At 34.9% G+C, this 26,881-nt stretch overlaps 1 protein-coding gene across 1 annotated transcript in view; it reads left to right on the top strand.

Moving 5' to 3' along the window:
- The window catches only part of LOC125242001 (octopamine receptor beta-3R-like), a 32,394-nt gene extending 13,080 nt beyond the window's left edge, over window positions 1-19,314 (top strand). Inside the window, exons 2-3 of the mRNA XM_048150699.1 lie at window positions 16,692-16,806; window positions 19,098-19,314. Of these exons, the coding sequence (XP_048006656.1) occupies window positions 16,692-16,806; window positions 19,098-19,314 (332 nt within the window). The remainder of the gene's footprint in view (window positions 1-16,691; window positions 16,807-19,097) is intronic.
- The last annotated feature ends 7,567 nt before the right edge of the window (window positions 19,315-26,881 follow it).

Genomic DNA, 26,881 nt, shown 5'->3' with positions numbered 1-26,881 from the left:
TACACCAATACGAACAAAATACCGACTATAAAACATCAAACTAAATCAAATCTATCAATTTCTTCAATATTTATGATTCAAAATCATCGTTTATAGGTAAATTCTACCAGCCAGCTTAAGACATGAAGTTAAAATTTGTATGAAATTACTTTGCACTCTTGTGGATAAAATGCAATTTTGCTAATTGTTTTCGAATAGCAAAGTAAGCCTTACCCGTTCGTTGGTGTAGTGAAAAAAAATTTGGTCTCCCTGAAATGATCTGATTGTTCAGATAGGTAAATACTAAAAAATGTTTTTGAAAGGTTCAGGGCGGCACTTTTGTTTAAGAACGTAGGCGACCTCCGATTTGAAAACGTTTTAAGACGCTACGGAAGTGAAAATGCTGAAATGGAAAGGAGTCCCCCTTTCAAATTGGGAATTTCAGTTTTACTAGTGTTACAACAAAGTGTGTCGGACAACAAAGTGAAAACAACTTGGAGTATCCTCCTAAGGCCCAAGGTCCTTCCTATAGTAATAATTAAGTTGGTCATTCAGGCCCAGCTTCTTCAACGACTATATAGTCATAGCGTACCACGGTCCTACCAGTAGGACTTATTATAAAAGCCGACATTTTGATTTCAAATTTCGCGCCAATCTAAACTGACGTATCCGATTTTCTAGAGGGGTGTTTAAGGTTGAATGTGAACACACTCATAAGCTTGAAAAATAAAAACAAAGTGTCAAACTGACAAGTTACAGACGGCGACATGGGTATTCCGTGAAGGAGAGGTTACTAAATCCAATTTTATTCATGTAATTTTCAGTACTTTCTTACTAATTTGTAAATAATCTTCTTTTTTATTAGTTATTTTACGAAGTTAAGTAATAATTTCATTGATTTTGCTTATATTTTACGAAATACGGGATGAAAAATATTAAGTCCTATGAGTAGTACCTCGGTTTTATACAACTACATAATTTAATAATAATGTTTGTGGTGGTTGCAAAAACTGACACATATTGCTTTTATTGTTGTAGGATTAAATGACAAAGAAACATAATTCGCTCTTAGGGAATCAGAAATAGAAACTGAAGATGAAAAAACAGACTTTTGCCACATAAAACTCATAGAAACAAATTTTGTTCAAACCAGATCCCGGTATGCTTCCTCTAGTTCCTATGTCGATATTTCTCTGTCAGAACTAATTAATTCCAAAGCCTATCCACGGCAGGACCCGATATTTCACCTTGCAGCTTCTGCAGAAGGACGTCGTGGAGCGCCTACAAGAGGATGATCTCACGCTCGTAGTGGAATAACATTCGTCGAAGAAGAGCGTAAAATCTTAATTTTTAAGTGATTTAAAAGTGATTGGTGCATTGTATTATTTTAATAAGACTATTATTTTATCTCATTCTTTCTATAAAACTAAAAAATAAACAAATCTTAAGTGAGTTTTTTCATTTCGTAATATAAATAACGTTTCTTTATAAGCCCATGGTCCTTCCTGTAGGACTTTTTTTAATTAAAATCAAATTATCCTAAAAGGCATCGTAAACTGATAATAAATATGCCCCAAAGCTGTTGGTGGCATACAAGTACAATAACATTTAAAAAATGTATTCCTAATGTTTGGGCCTGAACGAGTATAAAACAATAGTACTACTGGTAGGACCGTGGTTCGCAATGACTAGTAGCCGAATTTTGCCTTGGGCCTTAGGAGGGTATTATAAATAAAGAAGCTGGTAAATGTAAATCACGCGATTGTCAAGTCAACATTGTATCAGATAATCAACAAATAGTGTCGAACAGCGATGTTGCCTCGGCATTCGAAGATTATTTCTCAAATATAGCCGTTAACACCACAAAATGTTTACATTCTTCTGCGGCTCAAGCCCATTCATTACTTTGTGCTAATGTTAAGAAATGTAATAATTCATTTGAATTTAGTCAAGTAGACTCTGTAAATATTGTTAAAACATTCAAGTCACTCAATTTAAAGAAAACTGAAGACTTATGGGGAACATCAGTTAAAGTAATTAGTCATGTCATAGATATAATAGCACCTTACTTGGCCGTAATATATAATATTTCAATTTCACAAGGCACCTTTCCAGATCTTATGAAATGTAGCAAAGTCATACCGCTTTTTAAATCGGGTGATTCGAGTGATATAACCAATTTCCGTCCCATATCAATACTTCCTGTACTAAGTAAAGTCTTTGAGAAGCTAATGTTAAATGATCTACTGGGACACTTCAACAGACATAGATTACTTACAAGCAAACAGTTCGGTTTCACAAGGGGCCGTTCCACGACCGATGCTGCTTCGGTACTCATTAAACATATATATAATTTTTGGGAAAATTCTTGTGATGCAATTGGCATATTTTGTGATCTTTCAAAAGCCTTTGATTGTGTGGATCATGGAACGCTCATTTTGAAATTAGAACACTATGGTTTGTCTATAAATGCCCTAAACTTTATGTCTTCTTACCTTAGCAATAGAACACAAACAGTAGTTGTTAACAAAACTCGCTCTAGCGGGACTGTAGTCCAATTAGGAGTGCCACAAGGCTCAATTTTAGGTCCATTCCTGTTTTTGGTTTATATAAATGATTTGCCATATATAGTAAAAAACTTTTGTGAAATAGTACTTTTTGCTGATGATACATCACTGCTTTTTAATGTTGACCGAAAATCTACGGATTACAATGTAATTAATAGCACGTTAGCTGATGTACTGCAGTGGTTTACTGTCAACAATTTACTTCTTAATTCTAAGAAAACCAAATGTATTCGATTTTCTCTGCCGAATGTTAAACCAATCGATACAAAAATACTTTTGAATGATGAATGCTTAGAGATGGTAGATACAACACTGTTCCTTGGTTTAACATTGGACAAAAATCTACAATGGAGTCCTCATATAAAGAAACTAGCAAGCAAATTAAGTTCAGCCGCATACGCCGTTAGGAGAATCAGGCAACTGACTAATGTTGAGACAGCTCGCCTAGTGTATCATAGTTATTTTCACAGTGTAATGTCATACGGTATTCTGGTTTGGGGCAAAGCAGCTGACATACAGACTATCTTTGTATTACAAAAGAGAGCCATTCGTTCTATTTACAACTTAGGAACACGTGAATCAGTAAGAGAACTCTTCAAAGAAATTAATATCTTAACTGTAGCTTCCCAATACATTTATGATAGTATAATTTATGTTGTTAAGAATTTAGACTGTTTCACTAAGAATTCTGATATCCATAATTATAACACTAGAAACAAAAATAAGCTTGCCATAAAGAAGTTTCGTGTCCGTAAAGTACAGAAGTCATTTGTTGGGCAATGCATTCATTTTAATAATAAGTTACCTGACACTGCTTTGAGATTACCCCTCCCAGCTCTTAAGAACTACTTAAAAAAAACATTGATGTTAAAGGCTTATTACAGAGTCGAGGACTATTTGACAGACAAACATGCATGGCCCGAACCAGAAACTACAAAAAACGAATAGCAATTAAAATAATTGTATTATGTATAGAGGACACAGTTCAGATAAGAAAGCACATCAAATATTTTATATTTTATGTTGTGTAGGTAAATTACATATTTAATGATATTGAGATTCATATTATCTTTTTCTTCTGTGACAATTTGATATGTTTTCTCTGAAGAAGAACGACGTATTATTAAGCAATAATATAATTTATTGAAATTAATTTCCATAGAGTACCTAGTCTGTTCATATTCTTTGATGAATGATACTTTTGCATGTTAAATTGTATCTTGTTATTTAATGCATGTTAATTATAAGATGTAATGTTTTGAAAAGAAGTTGCCCGCCGAGTTTCTTGCCGGTCCCATAGTGGATACCCCCCACCCAACTGAGGGGGGACTGAAATCTTCTCGAGGCTGAGGCGTAGGGTTAGAGTCGGCGTAGCTTTATTTGACGTTCATATGCGCATTGTAATATGCCTACTTGAAAAATAAATATTTCATTTTCATTTTCATTTCATTTTCATTTTCGTTATCAACTAGATTTATCGAAAAAAAATGTCCATTAAGAACAACTCAGTTAAAAGATATTGCGAAAAAATCTTTAAAATCGAGGTTTCGCTCTCGACTGTTTCCTCCTTCAAAACTTATTTAAACGGCACGAAATTTGAGAATCTGAATAACAATGAAATAATCTGTGTCGGACCGTTTAGATTTTTTGGCTAATTGTTACCGATAGTATCACACCTTTTTTTGAGCCATATTGAAAAAGGCCGTTTTTAGAAATTTTGGATTGGCTCTAGCGTCTTTTAAAATAAAAATAGCAAAAAAATTAAAACGGTCCGACACAGATAAAAATAATAATAATCTGTGTTGAAAAAATCATTGCTCTATCTTCAAAAACCAGGGAGGGAATAGTCGAGAGCGTTTGTATGGCGAATTGACCTGTATCGTATCGTTTTAAAAATAAGAATGTTGTATTGGATGTTTTATTTATAATTTTATATTGTGTTGTCGGTTGGCATTGTTTAAGTAAAAAAATATTGAGGACGATTTAACTTCATCTTCATTTACCTACTTATTACGTATTTGTAAGAATTATTAATTTTATATTTTTATCATGCAGAAACGTCTGCGAGCTATTCATGCTAATATTATAAATGGGAAAGTGTGTGTGTCTGTTTGTTTGTCCGTCTTTCACGGCAAAACGGAGCGACGGTTTGACGTGATTTTTAAAGTGGAGATAGTTGAAGGGATGGAGAGTGACATACACTACTTTTTGTCTCGTTCTAACGCGAGCGAAGCCGCGGGAAAAAGCTAGTATTACATATTACGTGGCTAATATTCATGGAGCTATGTAGAATCGTTTATCATCAAGATTATTTTATTTAAGTACTAGCTTGTGCCCGCGGCTTCGCTCGCGATAAATTCGAAAATTGCGGAATGCTCTATACAAACTTCCACCCCCCCATTTTAGGGAAGTGGGGGATTCGAAAGAGACAAAAAGTAGCCTATGTTACTCTCCATTCCTTCACCTATGTCCACTTAAAAAATCACGTCAATTCGTCGTTTCGTTTTGCCGTGAAAGACTGACAAACAAACAGACACACACTTTCCCATTTATAATATTAGTATGGACAAAGACATATGTAACTCCGTATAGACAGATAAAGTCTAAGAAAAAAACGTACCTCAAAGTCCTAGAGAAAAAGGTACGGTGGCCTAGATGGCGTTACACCCCTGGGGAAAGCTCGGCTAGATGGCACTAATATTAATATTTGACATCTGAGGTTCAAAAGTTTTAAGCTTGTGTCGAGAGATGGCAGTCTATGCACTGTGATTACACATTTTACTCTGACAGTAACTCTCTATAATACTCGATGCTCTTTGGTATGGATGCTTAATTGTATATCATCAAGATGATTTTATTTTAGTGCCTATTTTCATTCGCTAAATTATATTGTGTCCTGTTATTTTTACCTATATCTTTAGAATATCTGCACGCCTGGCATACCAGTGTGATAATTTATGTACTATCGCATCGGTGCGTCCCTCACACACTCAAAGAAAGTGCCAAAAAGAACCGGCCAAGAGCGTGTCGGGCCACGTTCAGTGTAGGGTTCCGTAGTTTTCCGTATTTTTCTCAAAAACTACTGAACCTATCAAGTTCGAAACAATTTTCCTAGAAAGTCTTTATAAAGTTCTACTTTTGTGATTTTTTTCATATTTTTTAAGTATGGTTCAAAAGTTAGAGGGGGACACACACACACACTTTTTTTTCCTTTAGAAGCGATTATTTCCGAAAATATTAATATTAGCATAAATTAAATAGAACAAGATCATACCATCCCATACATTAAAATGCGACCGCCTACGAACGCGCTTACACTCCACCACACATAGATGGCGCCACAAAAAATGCCTTGTTGCCACCGATTATTTGTAGATTGGCATTAAGTGTCAATTCCGAGCCGTATATCTATGTCAAAAGTGACACTTAACGCCATCTACAAGTAGAATCGAAAGCTACAAGACATTTTTTTTGTGCCGCCATCTATGTGTGGTGGAGTGTAAGCGCGGTCTTAGGCGGTCGCATTTTAATGTATGGGATGGTATGATCTTGTTATATTTAATTTATGATATTAGCAAAAAACGATTTTAGTAAACCCCGTATTAATTTTTAAATACCTATCCAACACGTTGGGGTTGAAATGAAAATAAAAACAGTCCCCACTTTACATGTAGGGGGACCCTAACAAAACATTTTTTTACACATTTTATTTTACCACTTTGTCGGCGTGATTGATATACATATTGGTACCAAATTTCAGCTTTCTAGTGCTAACAGCCACTGAGATTATCCGCAGATGGACGGATGGACGGACGGACGGACGGACGGAAGGACGGACGGACAGACAGACATGGCGAAACTATAAGGGTTCCTAGTTGACTACGGAACCCTAAAAAGATCACGCGACCATGCTTACCCGCCCGATACACAAATATTTATATCTGAAATATCTTCAAATTTAACTTAATTCTAGTGTATAAGTTACAAAATGTAATTACATTTTCTCATTTGTAACACATAAAATTCTCGAGAGATTTTTTTCCTGAATTGCTTAAGTTTATTGTAATCCCTCGTCGACTTAGCAATTACTTTAATAAAAACTAATTTATTATCGCTTTCATCCAAATTGTTCGTAAAATACATTTCAGTAAACGTGATTTCATTTTGGTAAAAAATCTGTTACCAAAGTTTTTTGTAAAGGCACTTTCATTTTTTCCCGCTTTTTAAGTTGTAATCATTTTAAGATGTTTCGAACTTAAGTTTTTTTTTTATAGATTTTTTTGATGAATACACAATCGAATTATATATTTTTTAATAACAATGAAAAATAGGGAACAAACCACTCAATCTAAACGATGTAGGGAACGAATAAAATTCCCTACATCGATAGATGGCAGCACCATCTCTCTCGCTATATCGTAATCTTGCAAAAGGATTCATATAGGAGGTGCAACCACAAATTGCTCGTCATTAGAGGTGGTCAAAGGCGCCTAGCCTTCAGAGATAACATACACTAGAGGAATTTCGACGGGTACCTCGGCGGTCGAGGTGGTGTAATGGCGTCAGCCGCGATAGCTGGAGACCCGGGTTAGTTTCCCGGCTTCGCCACCAGTGGGCTTGATCGTTTATTTCTGTAGTGTATGGTATCTATTTCAGTTTATAATTTACACTCAATCTAAAATTAATATGATGCAACAAATAAAAATAAAAACATCTAAAATTTGTTCATATTTAACTCGTAGACCAAGGTTTTTAGAGAACTACTTAAGGAGCTTCAAAATCATATCAAAATATTAAATTAGGTATATCTCTAATAAAAGCTAGTCATTAAAGCTTTCTGAAGATCTAGTTTTGGTATAAATGCACATGAGATCTCAAAAATGTGCATTTTTTCAAATAAAACACAGAAAAATGAACACAGGCCCCGTAGCCGAATGGCATTTCTCCGACGCCAAACGAAAGCGATACGCCGCTGGCTCTGTCGCGCCAATACGCAAGCGCGATAGAGATAGATATCTACTAGCGCTTCGTTTCGTGAGCGTTTCGTGAGCGATTGTGCCATTCGGCTAGCCACCCAGAAATCATTATATTCGTCTTCGAGATCCCCGAAATAAGGTATTTAAGTGCGTGTCTGGTCGTTTGCCTCCTTTTTCATAAAAAAAAGTACTCTCATTAACGACCCCATAATTAAATTTTCAAGAATTTCTCATTAAAAATAAAGAATGTACTAGATAATAGATGTAGGAAGATCAATTAAAATTTGAGCCTCCGTTCCTTTCCATTTTCCCCGGGTTTTCCTCTTCCCCTAACTTTGGCTAAGAAGATTACCAAAAGAACATTCATCATTGTCACAAGTCACCGGAGGCAGATTTGAGTTGTTTTATATTAATTCGTGACATGGCGAGCAGCTGCTGCTCGCGGTTTGTTTACGTTTTGATACCTCGTTGAAATTAGGGTTTTGGCATACCTCACCTTTTTTTTTTATAGACCACGTCGGTGGCAAACAGGTATACGGTCCGCCTGACGGAAAGCGGTCACCGTAACCTATGGACGCCTGCAACTCAAGGGGTGTCACATGCGCGTTGCCGACCCATTAGAAACTTGAACACTCCTTTTTTGAAGAACCACATACTCATCAATCATCTAATCTGAGATGATTTTAAACAAAATGTTATATACAAAAAGTTTTTGTATCAACAATTATAACGGCTAGCTCAAAATGGTTTGGTATTAATTACTATACTATTAAGGTCAGTGTCGGGAAGACCGTCTACCTGAAAGGACCGTCTACAGAATATAACTTTTGTAATTATACTCTGTCAAACAAGTCTGTCAGTAAATAAGAACTAAGAAAACTATAGGTGTCCTTTTCTCTAGCACGCTAAAGAAAAGGATGCATAATATTGCATATAGTTTTCTTTGTTCTTATTTACTGACAGACTTGTTTGACAGAGTTTAAATCGTTTTTCATCCTTAATCCATTATTCAGACATATTCGTTAACCATTTTTCCAAGATTTTTATTTCCATTCCGCTACTAATAGGATAACTTTGTGTGGAGGTAACATACTACCTTTCTATTAAGATTATCTGCTTTATTTTATCCACACTAGATTTTTATCAAAGTAAATCTAGTGTGGCAAACAGTACGCAATCAAATGGCGCGGCTGCATCATTATAAATAAATAAATAAAAATAAAAAAGCCGTTTATTTCTCACCAGAATAATTAATATTATAACGAATGAATGAATGAATGAAAGTTTATTCACAATAACACTAATTAGTAACTAAGTAAGGTAAGTTCAGGAGTCTTTTTCCTGAGTGAGAACCCCTTTTTATAGGGTATAGGCCTCCTCCAAGGATCTCCAGAGCTCTCTGTCTGAAGCTGTCGTTATCCAGTTGGGGCCGGCGGCGGCTGCATCATTAGCAGACCTTAAATGTCGCAAAGTATGTCTCTGCAGTAGCTACAAATTTGCAGCGCAGCGTTTGGGGTCAAAACCCTGGGGCCGTGGGGGCTAGTGCGCGTCGCATCTATAAGCTGTCAAAGCGCCTCATAAAGGCGTCTGGTGAACAGAGGGCTGGCCAATACTTCGCTTAGCTTAGCGGATCAGCATTGCCGTCCACCGGGGTAATGTGGCCAGCCCTGGGTACCTTACCTAACAACGGGGACCTAGGTTATTTTGTTTTATTTGTAGGTTTCTGATGTAAGCACAGAATATATAATAGTACAAGTACAGAAGGCCCACTGCTTTGATGTTTACGAAATGCCGCCTTTTTAAATGCCTACAACATTCTAACAAAGAAAGGAGCCGCACGTGCGCATAGTCGGACGATAAAATATTATACTATTATAGTCAAGTTTTGGGTACTCTCTAGGTATATATACAGTATTTATATATCGATACCTTTGGGTTCAATTGGCGTAAAGGACAAAATGCAGGTTTTCAGGAGAAGCAAAAAACAACTTTTTTTTTAGAAAAATGTTTATATCTTTTTTGTTTTTTGACCTATATTTGTGACGTATATAGAAAAATATGTAGATTTTTAGTATCCTTAACCTAGTGTAGCAACCGTAGTGATAAACTAAACGGTTTAGAAGTTAGATGGTTGTAAAGGACACGTCAAAATGCTATGAACGTCCTTTACACCCACGATTTTTTTGAACAATTAGAGTTGATAGGGTCGTAAATGACGGTCTTAGATGATTTTTATACAAATACGGGGCGTAAATGTAACCGGAATGGTACAAATGGCAACTGTTTTTAGCTTAGTTTACAATTGAGAAACTTGAAAAATGTATCAAAACGTAGTTAATATGGCATAGAATAGCCACAATAGTGTTACAGTGTATATTTATCTAAATATTTTTAGCAAAGACAAAAAACAAGACTATTTTATATCCAGTTTTGCAATAAAGAAACAACATTTGCTTAAAAACTATCTAATATTTTGGAAAGTTATTATTTTAGTACTCGCCGCTGTCTCAATAAGTTACGCATTCAGTATTTAATTCTAGCAGGGAAACGCTTTCGTAGTTTAAGTAAATATAAAAACACTAATGGTAATCACGTAAACTTTAATCAGCAACTGTGAACAGTAGACTATATTAATACGACAGTAATTTTAAGTCTAAAGTTGAAAGAAGTTCTAAGAATAACTAAAGAGTTAAGTACCTATTTATAAACGCAAGTTAGGACGCGTATACAAACTGTGACCAACTAATAAATAATAGTGACTGTAGTCAAGACTACCTACTAAGTATGTTGATTCATATTTTTGATAATTTTAAAACAGAAGATTGTTATTTAGTCTAAAACCTGTTAAATAAGAATAATCTTAATTATGAGTTCAATCCTAGAAATATTATAGTCAATGCTTTAAGTACCTGGGTACATAGCCAAGTCACCACACGCTAACGCTCATTCGCTAGCGAAACGCACCTGTTATTGTCGCACTAAATGTTAGTATAGTCTACTGTTAAAGTTTCCTGCCGGCGTAGCTGAATGGCAATCGTCGACGCCAGACGCCGACAAAAATGCAGTCTGGTGCAATACGCAAGAGCGATAAAGATTTATATAGCTACGAAATAGATATTATCGTGAGCGTTTGTGCATTTGGGTACGTACCCTGATTACTATAGTGTTTTTTTTTTATTACCTACATCTCGCCGCAGTATAATAATACTACGAAAGCGTTTCCCTGCTAGAATTAAAGGCTGAATGCGTAACCTAGTGACTATTCACACAGCGGCGATTACTAAAAAAATAACTTTGAATTTGTTGCCAAAGTATTAGATAGTTTTTAAGCAAATATTGTTTCTTTATTACAAAACTGGATATAAAATAGTCTTGTTCTTTTTTGTTGCTAAGATAGCTTAGATAAATAATACACTGCATTAAACTAATGTAGCTATTCTATGACATATTAAGTACGTTTTGATACATTTTTCCAGTTTTTAATTGTAAACTTAGCACAACATTTGTAGTACCATTTCGGTTACAATTACGCCCCGACTTTGTATAAAAATCATCTAAGACTGTCATTTACGACCCTATCAAACCATGGGTGTAAAGGACGTTATAGCATTTTGACGTGTCCTTTACAACCATCTATCTTCTAAATCGTTTAGTTTATCACTACGGTTGCTACACTAGGTTAAAGATACTCGTAATCTGCATATTTTTCTTATACACGTCACAAATATAGGTCAAAAAAACAAAAAAGTGGGTTTATCTTTCTCTTGGAAACCTGCATTATATGTCCTTTACGACAATTGAACCCAAAGATATCGATTACAGTTGCGGATAAAATATTTTTAGTGCTGGTCGTAAAGGACGAAGAACAAAAAACTTGTCCTTTACGCCCAACTTTACCACACTACTATAGAAAGTGATCCTTAAAAAGTAAGGGCTTAAAGGGCAACAATATATATCAAGCTGACTTACGACTATATTTTTATTTGTAGATTTCCTTTACGACACAAATAATAATTTATAATTAATGACTTGATATTTACGCCCCTTCAGAAAAGCTATTTTTGCAAGTCCATAGTAGAAAATCTTGGTCGTAAAGGCAACTTTTTAAGAGATATCGAAATTTTAACTATACAGATCGATAGCGCTTGAAATTCTGAACAAAACTGTATATATAACTCATTTTCGCCAAAATGTCCTTTACGCCAATTGAACCCAGAGGTATCGAATTTTTGTAAGTCCCAACATCAAAAGCCTTATTGAACTTTTCCGTGGGTATGTCCCAATAGTGGATATGTGTAAAATTGTCCTATTTTATTCATGATGTCTATTTAACTAAACATTATTAGTCATTCCACATGTGGACATCGCATATGAACCTTAAAAAAAACTCGCGACGTAAAGTAACAATAGAAAGTACGAACGTGCGTTCCATGAGAACGCGCGCCACCCCTGATTAAACCGCGAACTCGCGGCCGCCAGCATGTACTTGTAGCGGGGCGATAGAATCGCGGAGTGAGCCGCCCCTGATGTAAGTGTATTTTTTATCATGTGTTTTACGATGTTCAAATTAAAAAAAAACTGAACAAAATATATCCCTTCTTTAATTTCATTTAAAAAGTCGCTTACTGACTCGACGCGGGTACCACAAGTTATTAATGTATAACATTGCCGCTCGAAAAAACAAAAATTAATTACACTCCAGCGCTCCTTTTATTAAAGTCTCTTGTATAAAGTACTAAAGTCTTATTAAACCCATTAGTTAGTTTGAAAGTCTTCCACATTTATTTTAAGTTACTTTTTTTACTTACACGACGCAAAACGACGGGGTGGTTTACGTGTCTGTCTGTCTGTCTGTCTGTGTGTGTGTCTGTTTGTGGCATTGTAGCTCCCGAAGGAATGAACCGATTTGGATTTAGTTTTTTTTTGTTTGAAATCTGAGTTGGTAGGGAGTGTTCTTAGCCATGTTTCATGAAAATCGGTCCACTATGTCGCTATGTCGGTTTTTTCAAAAAATGTATTCATACTAAATTACTGTCACCGCATACATCAGAATATCAGCGCTCTCTTGCTTATAATAGTCATATATTTTTGGTCAGGCTTTACATTGTCTTTATTAAAGGAAGAGAAAAGAAAAACACGTATATCGTATAATCGTAGTAAGCCTATGTGGTTCAGTTGATCACAGATCACAGGTCGCAAGTTCAAGTTCAGTTAGAGATATTTTTTCCCGATTTTTCTATAACTAAAAAAATGTTTTAACCCGTGTGGTGACGGGTTAAGAATTTCACCACCCCCTTTCTTTCCGTGGGTGTCGTAGAAGGCGACTGTGGGATATGGGGTAAATTGTGGCGTAGGCGAGAGGCTGGCAACCTGTCACTGCAATGTCACAGTTTCGTTTTCTTTCAACCCCTTATTTGCCAAGAGTGGCACTGTAACTTTAGCAGTTTCATGTGCTCTGCCTACCCCTATATGGGAAACAGGCGTGATTGTATGTATGTATGTGTAAAAAAATGTTTTTATGTACTTCCTCAAAAACCTTCAAAATCCACCTACGCAGTAACAAATTGATACATAGGTAGAAAGTTACATAAACATCATAACAGCTCTTTATCGCCCACTGCTGAGCATAGGCCTCTCTTCTAGTATGACACTTCTCCCGGTCCTCGGCTAGTCTCATCCAATTGTGACCCGAGATATCGACCCAACGAGCCAACGGATTCCAGTAGTTACATATAATATATAAAATAATATATAATATACAAGGTGCTCGCGAGGAACCCGCATAACTTGAACCACGCGTTTCTGAGGCCAAAAGAAAGAAAAAATGTTATAATTGAATTTGAAAATTTTTGACGAAAAAAAACAATTTTTTTTTGTTTCTTTTTTAACTTTTTTTGGACGTATTTTCACATAAAAAGTAATTTTTATCCATAAAGTTGGCAATGAAAATGAGTTTCTTTTTTATTTTTCTAAAAACCAAATTTTTTGAAGTTCTTCTCGTCACATTTTGACATCTATCAATGACGACTGTGAGACTATGCTCCACAATTGCGCATCAGCGCCGTTAAGAAGACCTTTTGTACTGAGTAACAATGCGGAAATGTTTTTTTTAATTGGCAATAACTCTGAAACTAGACGAAATCTAGAAAAGTTTATATGACATTTTAGTCTTTAAATGTGACCAAGAATATGCCGTTAAAGTTCCTCGCGAGCACCTTGTATAATATTTTGTTACCTTATTATGTCAGTATATTTTAATTTAATTATAAATTTTGTAATTATACTTATAGAACCTGCTAATATAATTACCAAAAGTTCTTACGGGCCCAGTAATAAGGCTTAATTTGGCTTAACAAGATTTATAGCAGTTTGCTACAATGTACAGTTTTCGAGTTAGGGACTTTGCAACTGGGCGACATTTAAAGTAGGGATTTGTTACTTTGTGCAAAAATCAGTACCTATTTTAACCCTTAAATGCATGGTGATGTATATATGCATCATATATTTGATGGCCCGTGGCTCGATATGTACCTATCCAAATTCACATTTATTGCTTAATTATTATTCATTATTTATTATTTTTTAATATACAATTAAATAATATAATGATTTACTATTTATTATTTAAGGATTAAGATGAAATGGCGGAAAAGTGTGAAAAAACAGGACGAAGGCGATTTTTAGTGTGTGATTTAGGCTGTTTTTTTCGGAGTTAGTAATAAGTTTATGTTTAAAAATTTTATCATAAAGGTTTCACAAATAGTGAACCTTTTTAATAGTAGTATTTTTTAAATAAAACTTACCAATTACGATATATTTATATAAATAAGATTTGGCCTATTTAACTTCTAACACTGATTTAGTATAAAAAACTATCTTAAATATTTTTTTTATTATTTTTCCCAGAGTCAGAAAACCATTGTCTATCACATATATTAATATCTCGTTAAAAGAAAAATGTATGCATTTAAGGGTTAAGGTATTATCGAGGTTTTACTATCAGCGAATTATTTTTATAAATGGAATCGTACGATCTAATATTACAATTGAATATTTTAATTCTAATTCAAAGCTTTTTTTTCAAGGAATAAGGAATAATAATTATATGTCTATAATTAAAATCACTTAGGTACCTAAGTAGGTACTTGTCTTCACAACAGCAAACTAAAATTAGTTCTCTTCCTACAAACTTCTAAGCAGCTTGTCAGATAAAAATTTACAAATTAAAAATGATATCTCGAGGGTTTACTGGTGAAACCCGATAAATTTGTCCTTGAAATAACAACATTGTGGAAATTGCACATAGTTCGAATTTCAAAAACCAGTTCGCTCAACTTATCGGGTTTCTGTTTTTTATTAAAAGTTTTTTATTTATAATAATTATAGAATACATGCTAATAAAGTTAAGCATTTTAGTATTTTTCTGAAATTGTCATCCCTACACCCCGAATTTGACTGTTTTCAAATTGTTCATTTATTTTACAAATACGAGTATTTAAATGATGTTTTTTATTTGAATGCTATGCTATTCAAAACAAATTTACAAAAACACAACAAAAACTTTGATATCTTCGGAACCTTTTTCCGACAAAAAAAGAAAAAGTGTCTTATAACAGATTTAACAAATTTAACAGTAATTTAGTCCAGTTTTCATTTGCAGTCACGTAAAGCCTTGACTTGGAAGGATTTTGGCTCGAATCTTTTAGTCGCTGTTGTTTTGTATTCACAGAGCACTTTACATACGGATTTAACCAACTTTTTATAAGTGTGAGTAACAAGTATGAGTATGTTGTGTTCCTGCCAGTCACTGTGTAACTGAAAAACGAGAAAAAACTAGAAAATTCAACGTGGGTGTGGTATGATAGGATCGGCAAAATGATTATAACACCTTTAACATGGCAAAAGGCACATCCCATAAGGACAGGCTTTATGTACCTACCTATGATTTCTAACGGAGTAGGTATAAAAAAAAAACTTTCCCTACATTTCCCCCGTACTTTTTTTGTGCTTTTGGTACCAATGTGACGCATAGACAGTAATTATTACTCCATATGAATTTTAGTTATTTAATATCTTTCTTCCTAAAGAACTGGCCGGAAGTAACGGAGAATCGGGAATTATGAGGAGAGGCCTTTGCCCAGCAGTGGGACACTCCAATAGGCTAAGAAAAAAATATATTTCTCATATGATACTGATCTTTCGGTATGTTGCCGTTGTCGCATTAAAAAAGCCGTACCTAGTGTTATTTTCTAAGTAGGTACTATCAGCTGCAGAAGTGCATGGAGAAATTATGAATGAATTCATTGATAAATTCGCCATGCACTTTTGCAGCTGATAGTACATTGCTATCTGGAATTTTCTTTTATTAGGCCGGCAACGCACCTCCAACACCTCTGGTGTTTCGGGTGTCCATGGGCGGCGGTGATCGCTTACCATCAGGCGACCTGTCTGCTCGTTTGCCTCCTATCCCATAAAAAAAAAAAATATTACAGATAATGTGGATTCCATTAAAAGTAGTCTATGTACGGCTCCTACTTTAAGCAGTTTAAAGATTTCGATGTTGATTTTGCCGAAGCGGTGCCTTGTTTCTGAATTGTTATTTTAGGAGAAAATCTGGTGAGGCCTGCTTCAGACACGGACTTACTGTTTCTTGCCATATTGTTATATTCTATCTCGAACGATGTCAATATTATTGCAAGGAATGGAAATTTCTTGGAAATGTCCGTGCAAGAGTAGATTATTAAGAGCTTATCATAATACATCTTTTGGAAATAGTCATTTAATATAAATAAGTACTTAATCAAAATTTTTGTCATAATCTTGTGTGGTTTTTTTTTCGGTCATTTTTTCCCCAAAAGATGTGACGGAGTGGAGCTTTTTGTACTGGAAAAAAAAAATTGTTATAGATTTTTATAACTTGATAAATAATCTACATTTATAAAGGCATAATGTACAATATAACTCGATTTAATTAAAAGTGTGATTATCACAAATTATGTGACAGAGTGGTCAAACAAGACATCTAAAATAATGTCGATGTACATACCCGTAATTTTTTTTGACATAACTCGTGTGCCGCCGCAATACTGGCACTTAAAATTCTAAATATAATACAAAATTCATTTACAGATGTATTTTTGAACAGGTTTATACCTTTCTTTGTACACAGGGGCAACGCTACGAGCGGCGGGCAAGTCTTGGCGAGCAGAGCATAAAGCCGCGAGAACGTTGGGCATCATAGTCGGTGCGTTCCTTCTGTGCTGGCTGCCGTTTTTCTTTGGTAAGTCTCTCTGTCTCTCTGTCTCTCTCTCTCTCTATCTCTCTCTCTCTATCTCTCTCTCTCACACACACACACCCACACACATACATACGCACACGAGTGATGTGGCCACGGAAGACAAGTCTTGGCGCGCGGAGCACAAAGATGCGCGAACGTTGGGCATCATAGTCAGTACTCAGTGCCTTTTGTCTGTGCTGTCTGCCGTTTTTCTTTGGTGAGTCTTATTTTATTTTACTAAGTCTTTATCTATTTGTTTCTCTCTCTCTCTCTCTCTCTCTCTCTCTCTCTCTCTCTCTCTCTCTATTTCATAATTTTATAAGCATATAGTCCACTGATAACTATAGGCGATCGCAGCCTATACACCTTTTTGCATGTGTTCATTCTGGAAGTCTCGCAAGATGTATAGCATTTTACGCATGAACTACCCTTGCTAGCAATTTCTAATTCATTCGTTCTTTCTTGATACCCAAAACCCAAAAACCCAAACCCAAAAACAAACGGGCCACTCGTTTTTGCCCAGAATGTGCAAATTTTTTCTGAAGTGTTTCCCTTGTGCTAGGATATGGGGTTCTTCAAGAAGCAGGTATTTAGGGTTCTCAAAGGTCTACAATGCATAAATGGCTCCCCTTATGTAGCCAATGTCCATGGGCGGCGAATGGCGATGATTGTCCATCAGGCGATTCGTGTGCTAGTATTAAAAAAGTAGTAACAGGTCTGATTAAATCCGTTGGCCGTTGAACCCACCTCAGTCAAATTAATATTATCATCAAGTCTGCCGGACTAATATTTCAGATTTCTGTAAAGCCTTAAAATCTACAACTTTAAGCTGAAATATCAATAAGTAGAAATATATAGCTTATTCTATTTATCTAAAGACGCAAATAAAATTGTCAGGACGTCGCCGTAATTCTAAAAGCTTAACAAATTGTGCCTGAAACGTTTACATTACGAAATAACGCGTTAACACCTCGCCTCTTTAGATAAAACAAAACGTTTTCACTCACCCGAAACACACCTGCTACAATACAGTCAGCGACAAAGTTTATCTGCCACTTGAATAATGTGCAATAAACAAAATAATTATACATATTATTATACAATCACACCTGTATCCCATAAAGGTACCTTTGCTTACCAAAGCACATGAAACAGCTCAAGTTTCAGTTTCACTCTTGGCGAATAAGGGATTGAAATGATTATTAATTTGTGGATAACGTTGTTGACTGTGCATAAAACAATACTTATTATGTAATTCCATTTATAAAATGTATTTGTATAGTTGTTTGCTATCCCTTGAAAATTATAAAATAAAATAAAAATAAAATAAAATAAAATTGAAAGAAAACTGTGTCCCACGGTAAATTTATGAACGGTGGGAACCCAGACATATAAATGATTATAGAAACAGAAATATTTAATATAATGTAGGCACAAAAAATACATCCTGCTAATCATACAAATTAATGAACTGAACTAACCGCGAATTACACCCGGAAGCAGAGTTACAGACGCATTTGCCTGATGGACGGTCTTCCCAGCATTTTGTTCGTAGTAAACAAATTTTGTTTGTGTCAAAAGCAAAAATTGTATGGTATATTTTTTTCTGATGAATTCGACTGTACATTCTGTGCAATGGTGTGTTATAAGGACGCGTATTATGTTTCGCACTTGAGTTATTCACGCATAAATTATTTCTGAACGGTATTTTACTTCACAGTGACTTCACTTGAAAAAAACCTGTTGATGGTTTTGTACCTATTCCACAGATAGAATGGGAGAAAAATGTTTAATTGTTTATATCTCAAAATAACTATTTATCTCAAACTATTTCTTATTGACAAAAAAAGTGATAATCTCAAAATAAAGCACAAGATGTACTTAATCCGCCCAAGCATCGACACATATTTTTCCTATATTATTATTAAATAAAATTAAATTAATTTTGAATTTTTCTAAATTCTATTTTTTCAAGTAAGTAAGTAGGTGAGTGTCTAAGGCGCTGTTTACTATCTCCATACGATGAATTTCATTTACTGCGACGTTTATGCTATGAAATAAATTCTCAACGTCAAAACCTCATGAGTCACGATAGAGGCTCAGGAGGGTGATTTTGAATCTCGCATACGGGATTTTGTCACTAGAATACCGGTTGAAAACGGTGACTTGCTTATTATTTTCAGTGATAATTTTCTGAATTCGAACGCGTGAGACTCAAAAATCGGCCCGCAGATCTATCATTGTCTCCGAAACTTCTGTTTTTCATTTCAATACCTCATTATTCTCATTGATCTCCAGGTACGTTACAACCAACGTCTGCGGCGAACCTTGCGAGACGCCCGACGTGGTCGTCGGCGTACTCTTCTGGATCGGCTACTTCAACTCTGCACTCAACCCTCTTATCTACGCGTATTTCAACAGAGATTTCCGCGACGCCTTCAAGAATACGCTCATGTGCGCGTTGCCATGCTGCTTCAGTTGCTGGAAGGATACGAGTAACGCGCATTTTGTGTGATAAGAGTTTTAATTTTAGTTTATATTTAAGTATCAGTTTATGGGTTTCTTCAATTTCGTGAACCAGGTCATTTAAGCGTCCTTCAATAATAGAGATTTCTTCAAAAATACACTCATGTGTTTCATCTGCTGGAAGAATACAAGTACCTAATGCACATTTTTTATGATAAAACTTTTAATTTTAGTTGATGTTTGAGAATTAGTTTATAATGTTACTTCAACTTCGTCAACTGGTTCATTTACGTGTATTCAAATAGAGACTTCTATGCCTTCTAAAATACCCTCATGTGTTTCATCTGCTGGAAGAATACTAGTTATGCACATTTTGTGTTATAAGACTTTTAATTTTAGTTAATATTTGAGTATTAGTTTATATGTTACTTCAACTTCGTCAACCGGTTCATATACGCGTATTTCAATAGAGACTACTACGCATTTAAAATACTCTCATGTGCTACGTTACCATGTTGTTTGAGCTGATATGAAGACACTTGTAATGCACATTTGGTGGGATAAGACTTACTTTTAGTTGATATTTAAGTATCAGTTTATAGGTTTCTTCAAAGCCCCCAAAATTAATACGCTCATGTATTGTTTTACCATACCTGTTTTAGCTCAGAAAACACACTAGTTCCACGCATTTTGTGTGATGACACTTTTACTTGACATACTATTAAAGTTATTTTCATTACGCTTTTAAATATTGACATTGTAATTTTTGCTTACGCCTATGTTACCCAAAATGCAAATTAATGAAGTAACGCATACGTTAGCACTATTTTGTGCATTTAAAACTATTGTAGGTATTCAGAACCTAAACTTTTGGAATTGATTCCTGATACTTTAACATGTAGCTGTAATACATTATATACATATACATTTGTAATCCTTCCAATGTCTTAAAATGCTAATCTATTCAAATTACAAGCCATCCACTATCAACTTGAGCGTACATAATTAGTCTCAAAAGTCCCAAAGTCATCTGCATTAATTGGACTGCCAATTGGACATCGCATTCGACCCGAGGGATATAAGTTCTTCATCTGATTCGGTAAGTTTACATGTCCATGTATCATTGAAGGGGAAACTCAGTTACAAAGTACTTTAATCGCTTTTGCAGGATAGATAATCATGCTTGGGTAAAGGGTAGACATAGGAAACTGCTCAAGGTTTAGTGCGCTTAGCACGTAAAGGGTTGAAAGACGAAATTTTGATATTGCAGTGGCAGGTTGGTAGGGCATTGCCATCACACTTCTTAGATTTTGATGCTTCAAATTCACTGTTTGTGTTTAAAGTATTTTAAGCGGGTTAGACAGGTTTTAATTAAGTCGAAGTAAGGCTCCACAATCGGCACGTTTCGATCCATTTTCGAGGATCATTTTCATGAGTATGTCTCGCGTATTTTCAAAAACGTAAGTAACCCGCTTAAAAAAGATGGTTGAGTCTCACTGGAGTTTTATAGTTAAAGTTTACTTTTCGTATTTTTAAATTAAAGGAAAAATAATTTACTTTTCGTTTCAAAATATTGAACTATTGATATCTTACCTACTCTTGCTTGATGTCAACGACATATAAATATTTGTTATTCAATCTACTTATCTGCTGCTGTATTCTGTAACATTGGTAGACTTTTTTTAAGAAAAGCATCATTTGTACTTAAATAATAGTTTTGGTATATATTTTGATTGTTTTTGTGCTGAATCAAGTTAAAATTTGTAATTTTAATATACGTTTTGAGACAATTGTAGATATATTCCTAATTAAGTATAGTCTTCAGGAATTGCAACGAAAATCTTGCGATTTTGTATATTAAGAGTCGCGGTAAAGTATACTCTAGTAGCTGTAAGAAAATGTGCATACATGTAGTTTTAGCGTGACAAAATATTGTTACAATCATTGTGATTCAATACACTGTTAGTTGAAAGTGCAGTCTAATTTAGACCTAGTTGATTCTTGTTAAAACGGCCAAGCCGAAAATCTATCTTAAGGTTTTATTTTTAATAAACATTAGTAAATGATTAATTTTTTTCTCCTAAATAAAAAGCACAAGTGATTTCTATGCATATGACACATATAAAATTTCAGATAGATATTTTATGCCAATTATTTAAACTACCTTTAACCTTTAATGAAAAAAACTTGAAGTATTTATTTATATTCAAAATTAATTCGTTACAAACGATATCTATTTCGAAATCTACGGCCAAGATTTAAAATTCTGTAAAATAAAATTTACTATAAAGCCAAATTGGCTCTAACTTTCAAATAAATTATATAAAATTATTCTAAAATTCAAATCCATAAATTGCTTTTAATATTTAGTATCTTATTCTAATTTTTGTAGAAAAATATTTATTTGTGATTGTATAGATACCTTAAATAGAATTGTAGATGGCCCATTGCTTGACACTATTCCAGTCCTTAAATATAGAGTATATCCTTAAATATGGAGTAGAATTGAATTGAATTTATTTGTTTAACAAAAAGTACATAAAAATACGTTAAAATTACTTTTAAATTCATCATCATCATTCTGGATAGAAGCGATACTAGGGTGTCATTTAATAGGCATGTCAAGAATTAGGACATTTACCTTAATCGTAGTTTAAAAGGTTGTAAAATAGTTGCTCAATGATCGAGCCAAGTCCGAACAAAGGCAATAAAGTATTGCATGTTTTGATGTCGTTCACGGTTTTGTACTCGGGTGATATGTGTTTTGCTTTTAGCTTAAGAAGTAGCCGGTTAAAAGAGACTTATAAAAAGTATGAAAAGGTAAACTATACTACTTTTTTTCACTGTGGGTTAAAATGATTTTCACTATCTTAAAATGTGACGGAGTGGACTTTTGAAGACGTAGTATAAGTTTAGATTTTTCTTGTGAATACATAGGTATACAAATTGCTAATTTATGCAATAATACTAGATTGTATTGACATGTGAGAGTAATGTAAAAAAATCGTGACAGAGTGGAGCAAAATTTTAATTTGATTCTGATATGTGATAAAAAAATCATTGTTAATAACTAGTCATCCTGAAATCATTCCGATTTTTTATTATTTACAATGCTTGTCTCACGCTGTAAACTGGATGATATATAATGAAAACATAATTAAGTATCATTAAAAAATGTAATTACTTAAATAGGTACTATGTATTTGAAAATTGTCTTTAAAATATGACTGTAGCACTGTAAAATCCACGGAGGGATTTTCTAATCAAACAGAGGCAAGCCATCCTTTTGCGATTCAATTCTTCTCTTTCACGTTTATACATATTCTATAGATTTTGCTACTGCTTTGCAAAATTCAAATGTCTTTTCCCAAATGAAATACAAATAACAAGGATTTTGCATAAAAAATGGCAGTCACGGAACGATACAGATGTAATCGGAATTAAGTGCAAATAGACACGCCACATGACGTGAGTTCCAAGTATCTGAAACGGTTTGATAACAGAAAATTGGTGTGGGTTCATAGAATAAAGGGTTAAATGTTCAGGGTGACCGCCGATAAAGTATTTACTACCTAATAAATTAAACCTATCAAAATTTGCCGTTATCAATCAAAAGTGAACCTGCTTTGTCGGTTGTCTTTGATTGTGCTCCCACATTTGGCTGTTCAGTTATAAATGTTATATAACATAGTGTGTCAGGAATAGCGTAATATTAATAATATCACGTTGTCTCTGTCACACAATGCATTATGTGACAGGGACATAAGGTAAAGTCTACAACTCATATTTCAACACGTTCGATTCAGCGCCATTTTATGTTGTGCGGTTGTACTTTATAGTTTAAAGCAGAGCTATGTCATATTAAAATCATCATCATCATATCAGTCTTTCTCGTGCACTGCTGAGCGTAAACCTATCTTCCAAGATAATAGTATTAATGCTCGTGAAGTAAGCACGAGAACAGTAAACTCTTTCAACCATAAGTCATTGACAATAAATGTGATTAGGCGTACTTTTACCTTACGTCACTTATACCGGTCCTGAGCTCCTCTTCTTACTCCTACCCTTATCCCACGTTAAGTAGGTTCGGAACAACATTTCTTCCACTTCCATTCTCCTCTATCTTTCGTCATATCAACACTCACATCTTTCTTTCACAGAATCCATCCATCGTTGTTTGGGTTTACCCCTCCTCTACATCCATTATCATTCATCTCCAATATTCTTTTGCCTATATGACATTCATCCCTCATTTCGCCACGCCTCTACCACGCCAACCTGCCACTCCTCATCTTTCCGGTCCTGAGCATGATAGTAATAATATACCAAAAGACTTGGCTGGATGCACTACCAAGCCCCTTAATTCGTATTCAATTCTGTCCATGTGGTTTTGCCATACGTCCAATTCTATACCCGTTACGTCATCTAGGTTTTGCGGTGATCTATCACGATATGATATTCCAATTTAATTCCTAGTTTTAGTTAAAAAGATAGTCTTTGTTAAAGGAAATTAATATCGTTATTCGACGACTGGTCTAGTCTAGTGTGTATTGATCCTACTTGCGAAGCCGCGATTCTGGGTTCGAATATCGGTAAGGGAATTTATGTGTGTGATTAGCACAGATATTTGTTCCTGAGTAATATGAATATTATGTAACACGAGTCATCTTATATTAAAATTATAAGCATGAATTTCTGTTCAAATTACAGGTGAAAACTTCCACATTGCATTTGAAGCATAACCATGTAAAGGCATACATGAATCTTCTTTCTTCTTTAGTCGTTCCCTCAATGCTGAGGATCGTGACATCATGTCATTCTGTTGAAGACTAGGTCCCTCCATAGGCGTCTGTTCCTCGCCAAGCGCATGGCCTCGTGCAGTTTTAATCGCATGGGTGCAGTAATTTGAGCACACCATCTAGTAGGGGAGGTGCTTGAGGTCTCGTGCCTTCAACTTTGCCCGTCATAATTATTCTCTCCAGGCTATCTGGCGGGCGACGTGAAATGTGACCGAAATAACTAAGAGTATGGTCCTGGCATATTGTTGACTGTCGGCGCTTTATGCGTAGCTCCTCAAGAATGGACTGGTTAGTACGCATTGCCGTCCATGGAATCCGTAAAAGCCGGCGCCAGCACCACATCTCAAACGCATCGATAGCGATACGTTTATTCAAATTTGCTCGGATGGTCCATGTTTCCGAACCATACATAAAGACCGGGAACACCAGGGAACACACCAGTCTAACCTTGGTCTGTTGCAGTACATACATGAATATCCACAGACAAAATCATTTGTTTTAATAAACGTCACCATTTGAAAGCATCATCCCTAATTCTGAAATTTCCTGCATTTAAATAAAACCCAAATCTCATTCCTGACGGCCTAGCCGAAGTGGCAATCGTTGACGCTACGTAGCGATCTAAACGCAGTCTGTCTCTGTCGCACCACTACAAAAGAGCAGAGAGCTACCTACAGAAACAGTAATTCGAAAATAGAAGAATCCTCATTCGCTAGTCTATCTCAATTCATTTTGATCTTTACTTCAGCAGTTCAGTTATCTTTACCTGCTTTTTCGCATAAAGAGTGATAAGGACGACACGCTTTAAACATCAAATAATATAATTTTATCGGATTAATTGTATGACATTGAATGACATTATTGTCAAATTATTACTGTTAATACAAATATACCTGTTAAGCTACTGAACTGAACTAGTGAACTAAAGAGTGAAGTACTTCACTGTGTACGAAAGATACCTGTCACTCTTTTCTGTGACACATTAAATTTTGCGCATGTCTGCTACGAAACGCTTACGAAACGTAAGCGATTTTGCCATTGGCTAGGCACCCTGGAATTTACTGAATCTTATTTCCTTGCAATGTACGAAAATGATCCCACATTATGACTGGGCTATATTTGGAAGCTTTTGTTTCATTCTTCGTTCTCTGGGGGTATAATTGAATATTTTATTATACATGTTCCAAAGGATGTCTTCTTGGTTGATTTGTGAATCTTTCTCTGCATTCGTTTCTTGTCTACATTGTAGGCTTCACGGTTGTAATTCAGTGAGTAAAGAATTGTAATATTTTAATTTAACTACAATACTTATATACAATATAAAAACTTAATAATAACCAAAAAGCAATTTTGTGGGGGCCCATCTTGTGGGGACGAGTCACCGTCTGCCGGAAATAAAATTGGATACCGTTTATTAGGCAGGCGTCCGGTTTTTTATCCATAGCCCAGTATTTTAGTCCATCACTTTCATCAAAATAGCCCAGTTCATTTTAGATTCCATTAACTCTCAAATAGTCCTCACACCCTGGCGGGTGTTGCCTCTGCGTGTGTCCCATGATACGGGCAAGGGCAATATCCACTCGGTGTACCCCTTACATTTCATTAAAGTGTCGAAAGGGCCTCTACGCGTTGGCTTCGGCCCCGCGCACGCCTCCCAAAGGTCCGGAATACCATTGTTCCGTGATGGGAAAGACACCAAAAAGCAAAAACTTAAAAATAACTATATATACAAAACTAAAATATAACTAATTGAACTAACTACTTAAAAAGTAAACTTGTAATAAATAAAAATAATAATAACAGTTAAATATTTTAATTTCCTTGACTAAACTGCTATAGGTTTCTAACAAACTAGCTTTTGTCCGGCTTCGCTCGCGTTATGAAAGAGACGAAAAGTAGCCTATGTCACTATCCACTCTTCAACTATCTCCACTTAAAAATCACGTCAATTCGTTGCTCCGTTTTGCCGTGAAAAGACGGACAAACAGACACACACACTTTCCCATTTATAATATTAGTATGGATTAGTATGGATTACCGACGTTACAGTATTAACTTTCCAATCGTATGCTCTTTGTTACATATTGTACTTAAACCTTATCTTACAAATTTACCCTCTTTTACTACTCTCTACCTCTGCTTCAGCTTAAAAAAGATTTCAAAAAAATCAGCAATTAGCAATCCATTAATAATCGAGTAAATCCTAAATGGATATTTAAATCGAATTAAATTTCAAAGACCTGTTCAGTTAATAAATAAAACTGAAATATAATCGACAATTGAGCAAAATGTTCAAATGTAACCAAATTAAATTCACTCAAAAAAACCTCGAAAAACCCGAGTGAATCCATTAATTCTCACGTTGAGTTGGATTTTAAAATAGATTCGTACAGTTAATTGCTATCCGTCTATAATCCTCTTTGTTTCTCTCTTGAAAGCCTGACAAAGACTTCAATTAAATAGGATGAGTTTTCGTTCACTTGGATTAATTATATTGCTCTGAAGGGCTTGTTCGAAGACAGATCTTTAGTTTTTTTGCTTTATTAATTCCTTGATGAATACTAGTGATGAATAGATCTAAGAATCCATTAGTCAGTCCTTTGGCCTGATTAGAGTTGTTAATAACAACTTGTTATACGAAGATATCTTCAAATGTATGTTACATAGTTCTGTATTTAATAGGAACAGAGTTTTTTTTTCAAATTGGATATTTTGAATTTAAAAACAAATAAAGATGCTCTTGTTTTGTTTTTTGAAAGTTGTTCGTCGTCTTTCGTTCCGTATTCCACTCTGTCACGGTTGTATTTCTGTGCTTTA

The sequence above is a fragment of the Leguminivora glycinivorella genome, unplaced genomic scaffold (genome assembly GCF_023078275.1).
Source record: "Leguminivora glycinivorella isolate SPB_JAAS2020 unplaced genomic scaffold, LegGlyc_1.1 Scaffold1, whole genome shotgun sequence".
In the NCBI taxonomy this organism is placed as follows: Eukaryota; Metazoa; Arthropoda; class Insecta; order Lepidoptera; family Tortricidae; genus Leguminivora; species Leguminivora glycinivorella.
This window is presented reverse-complemented; position numbering and strand designations above follow the sequence as displayed.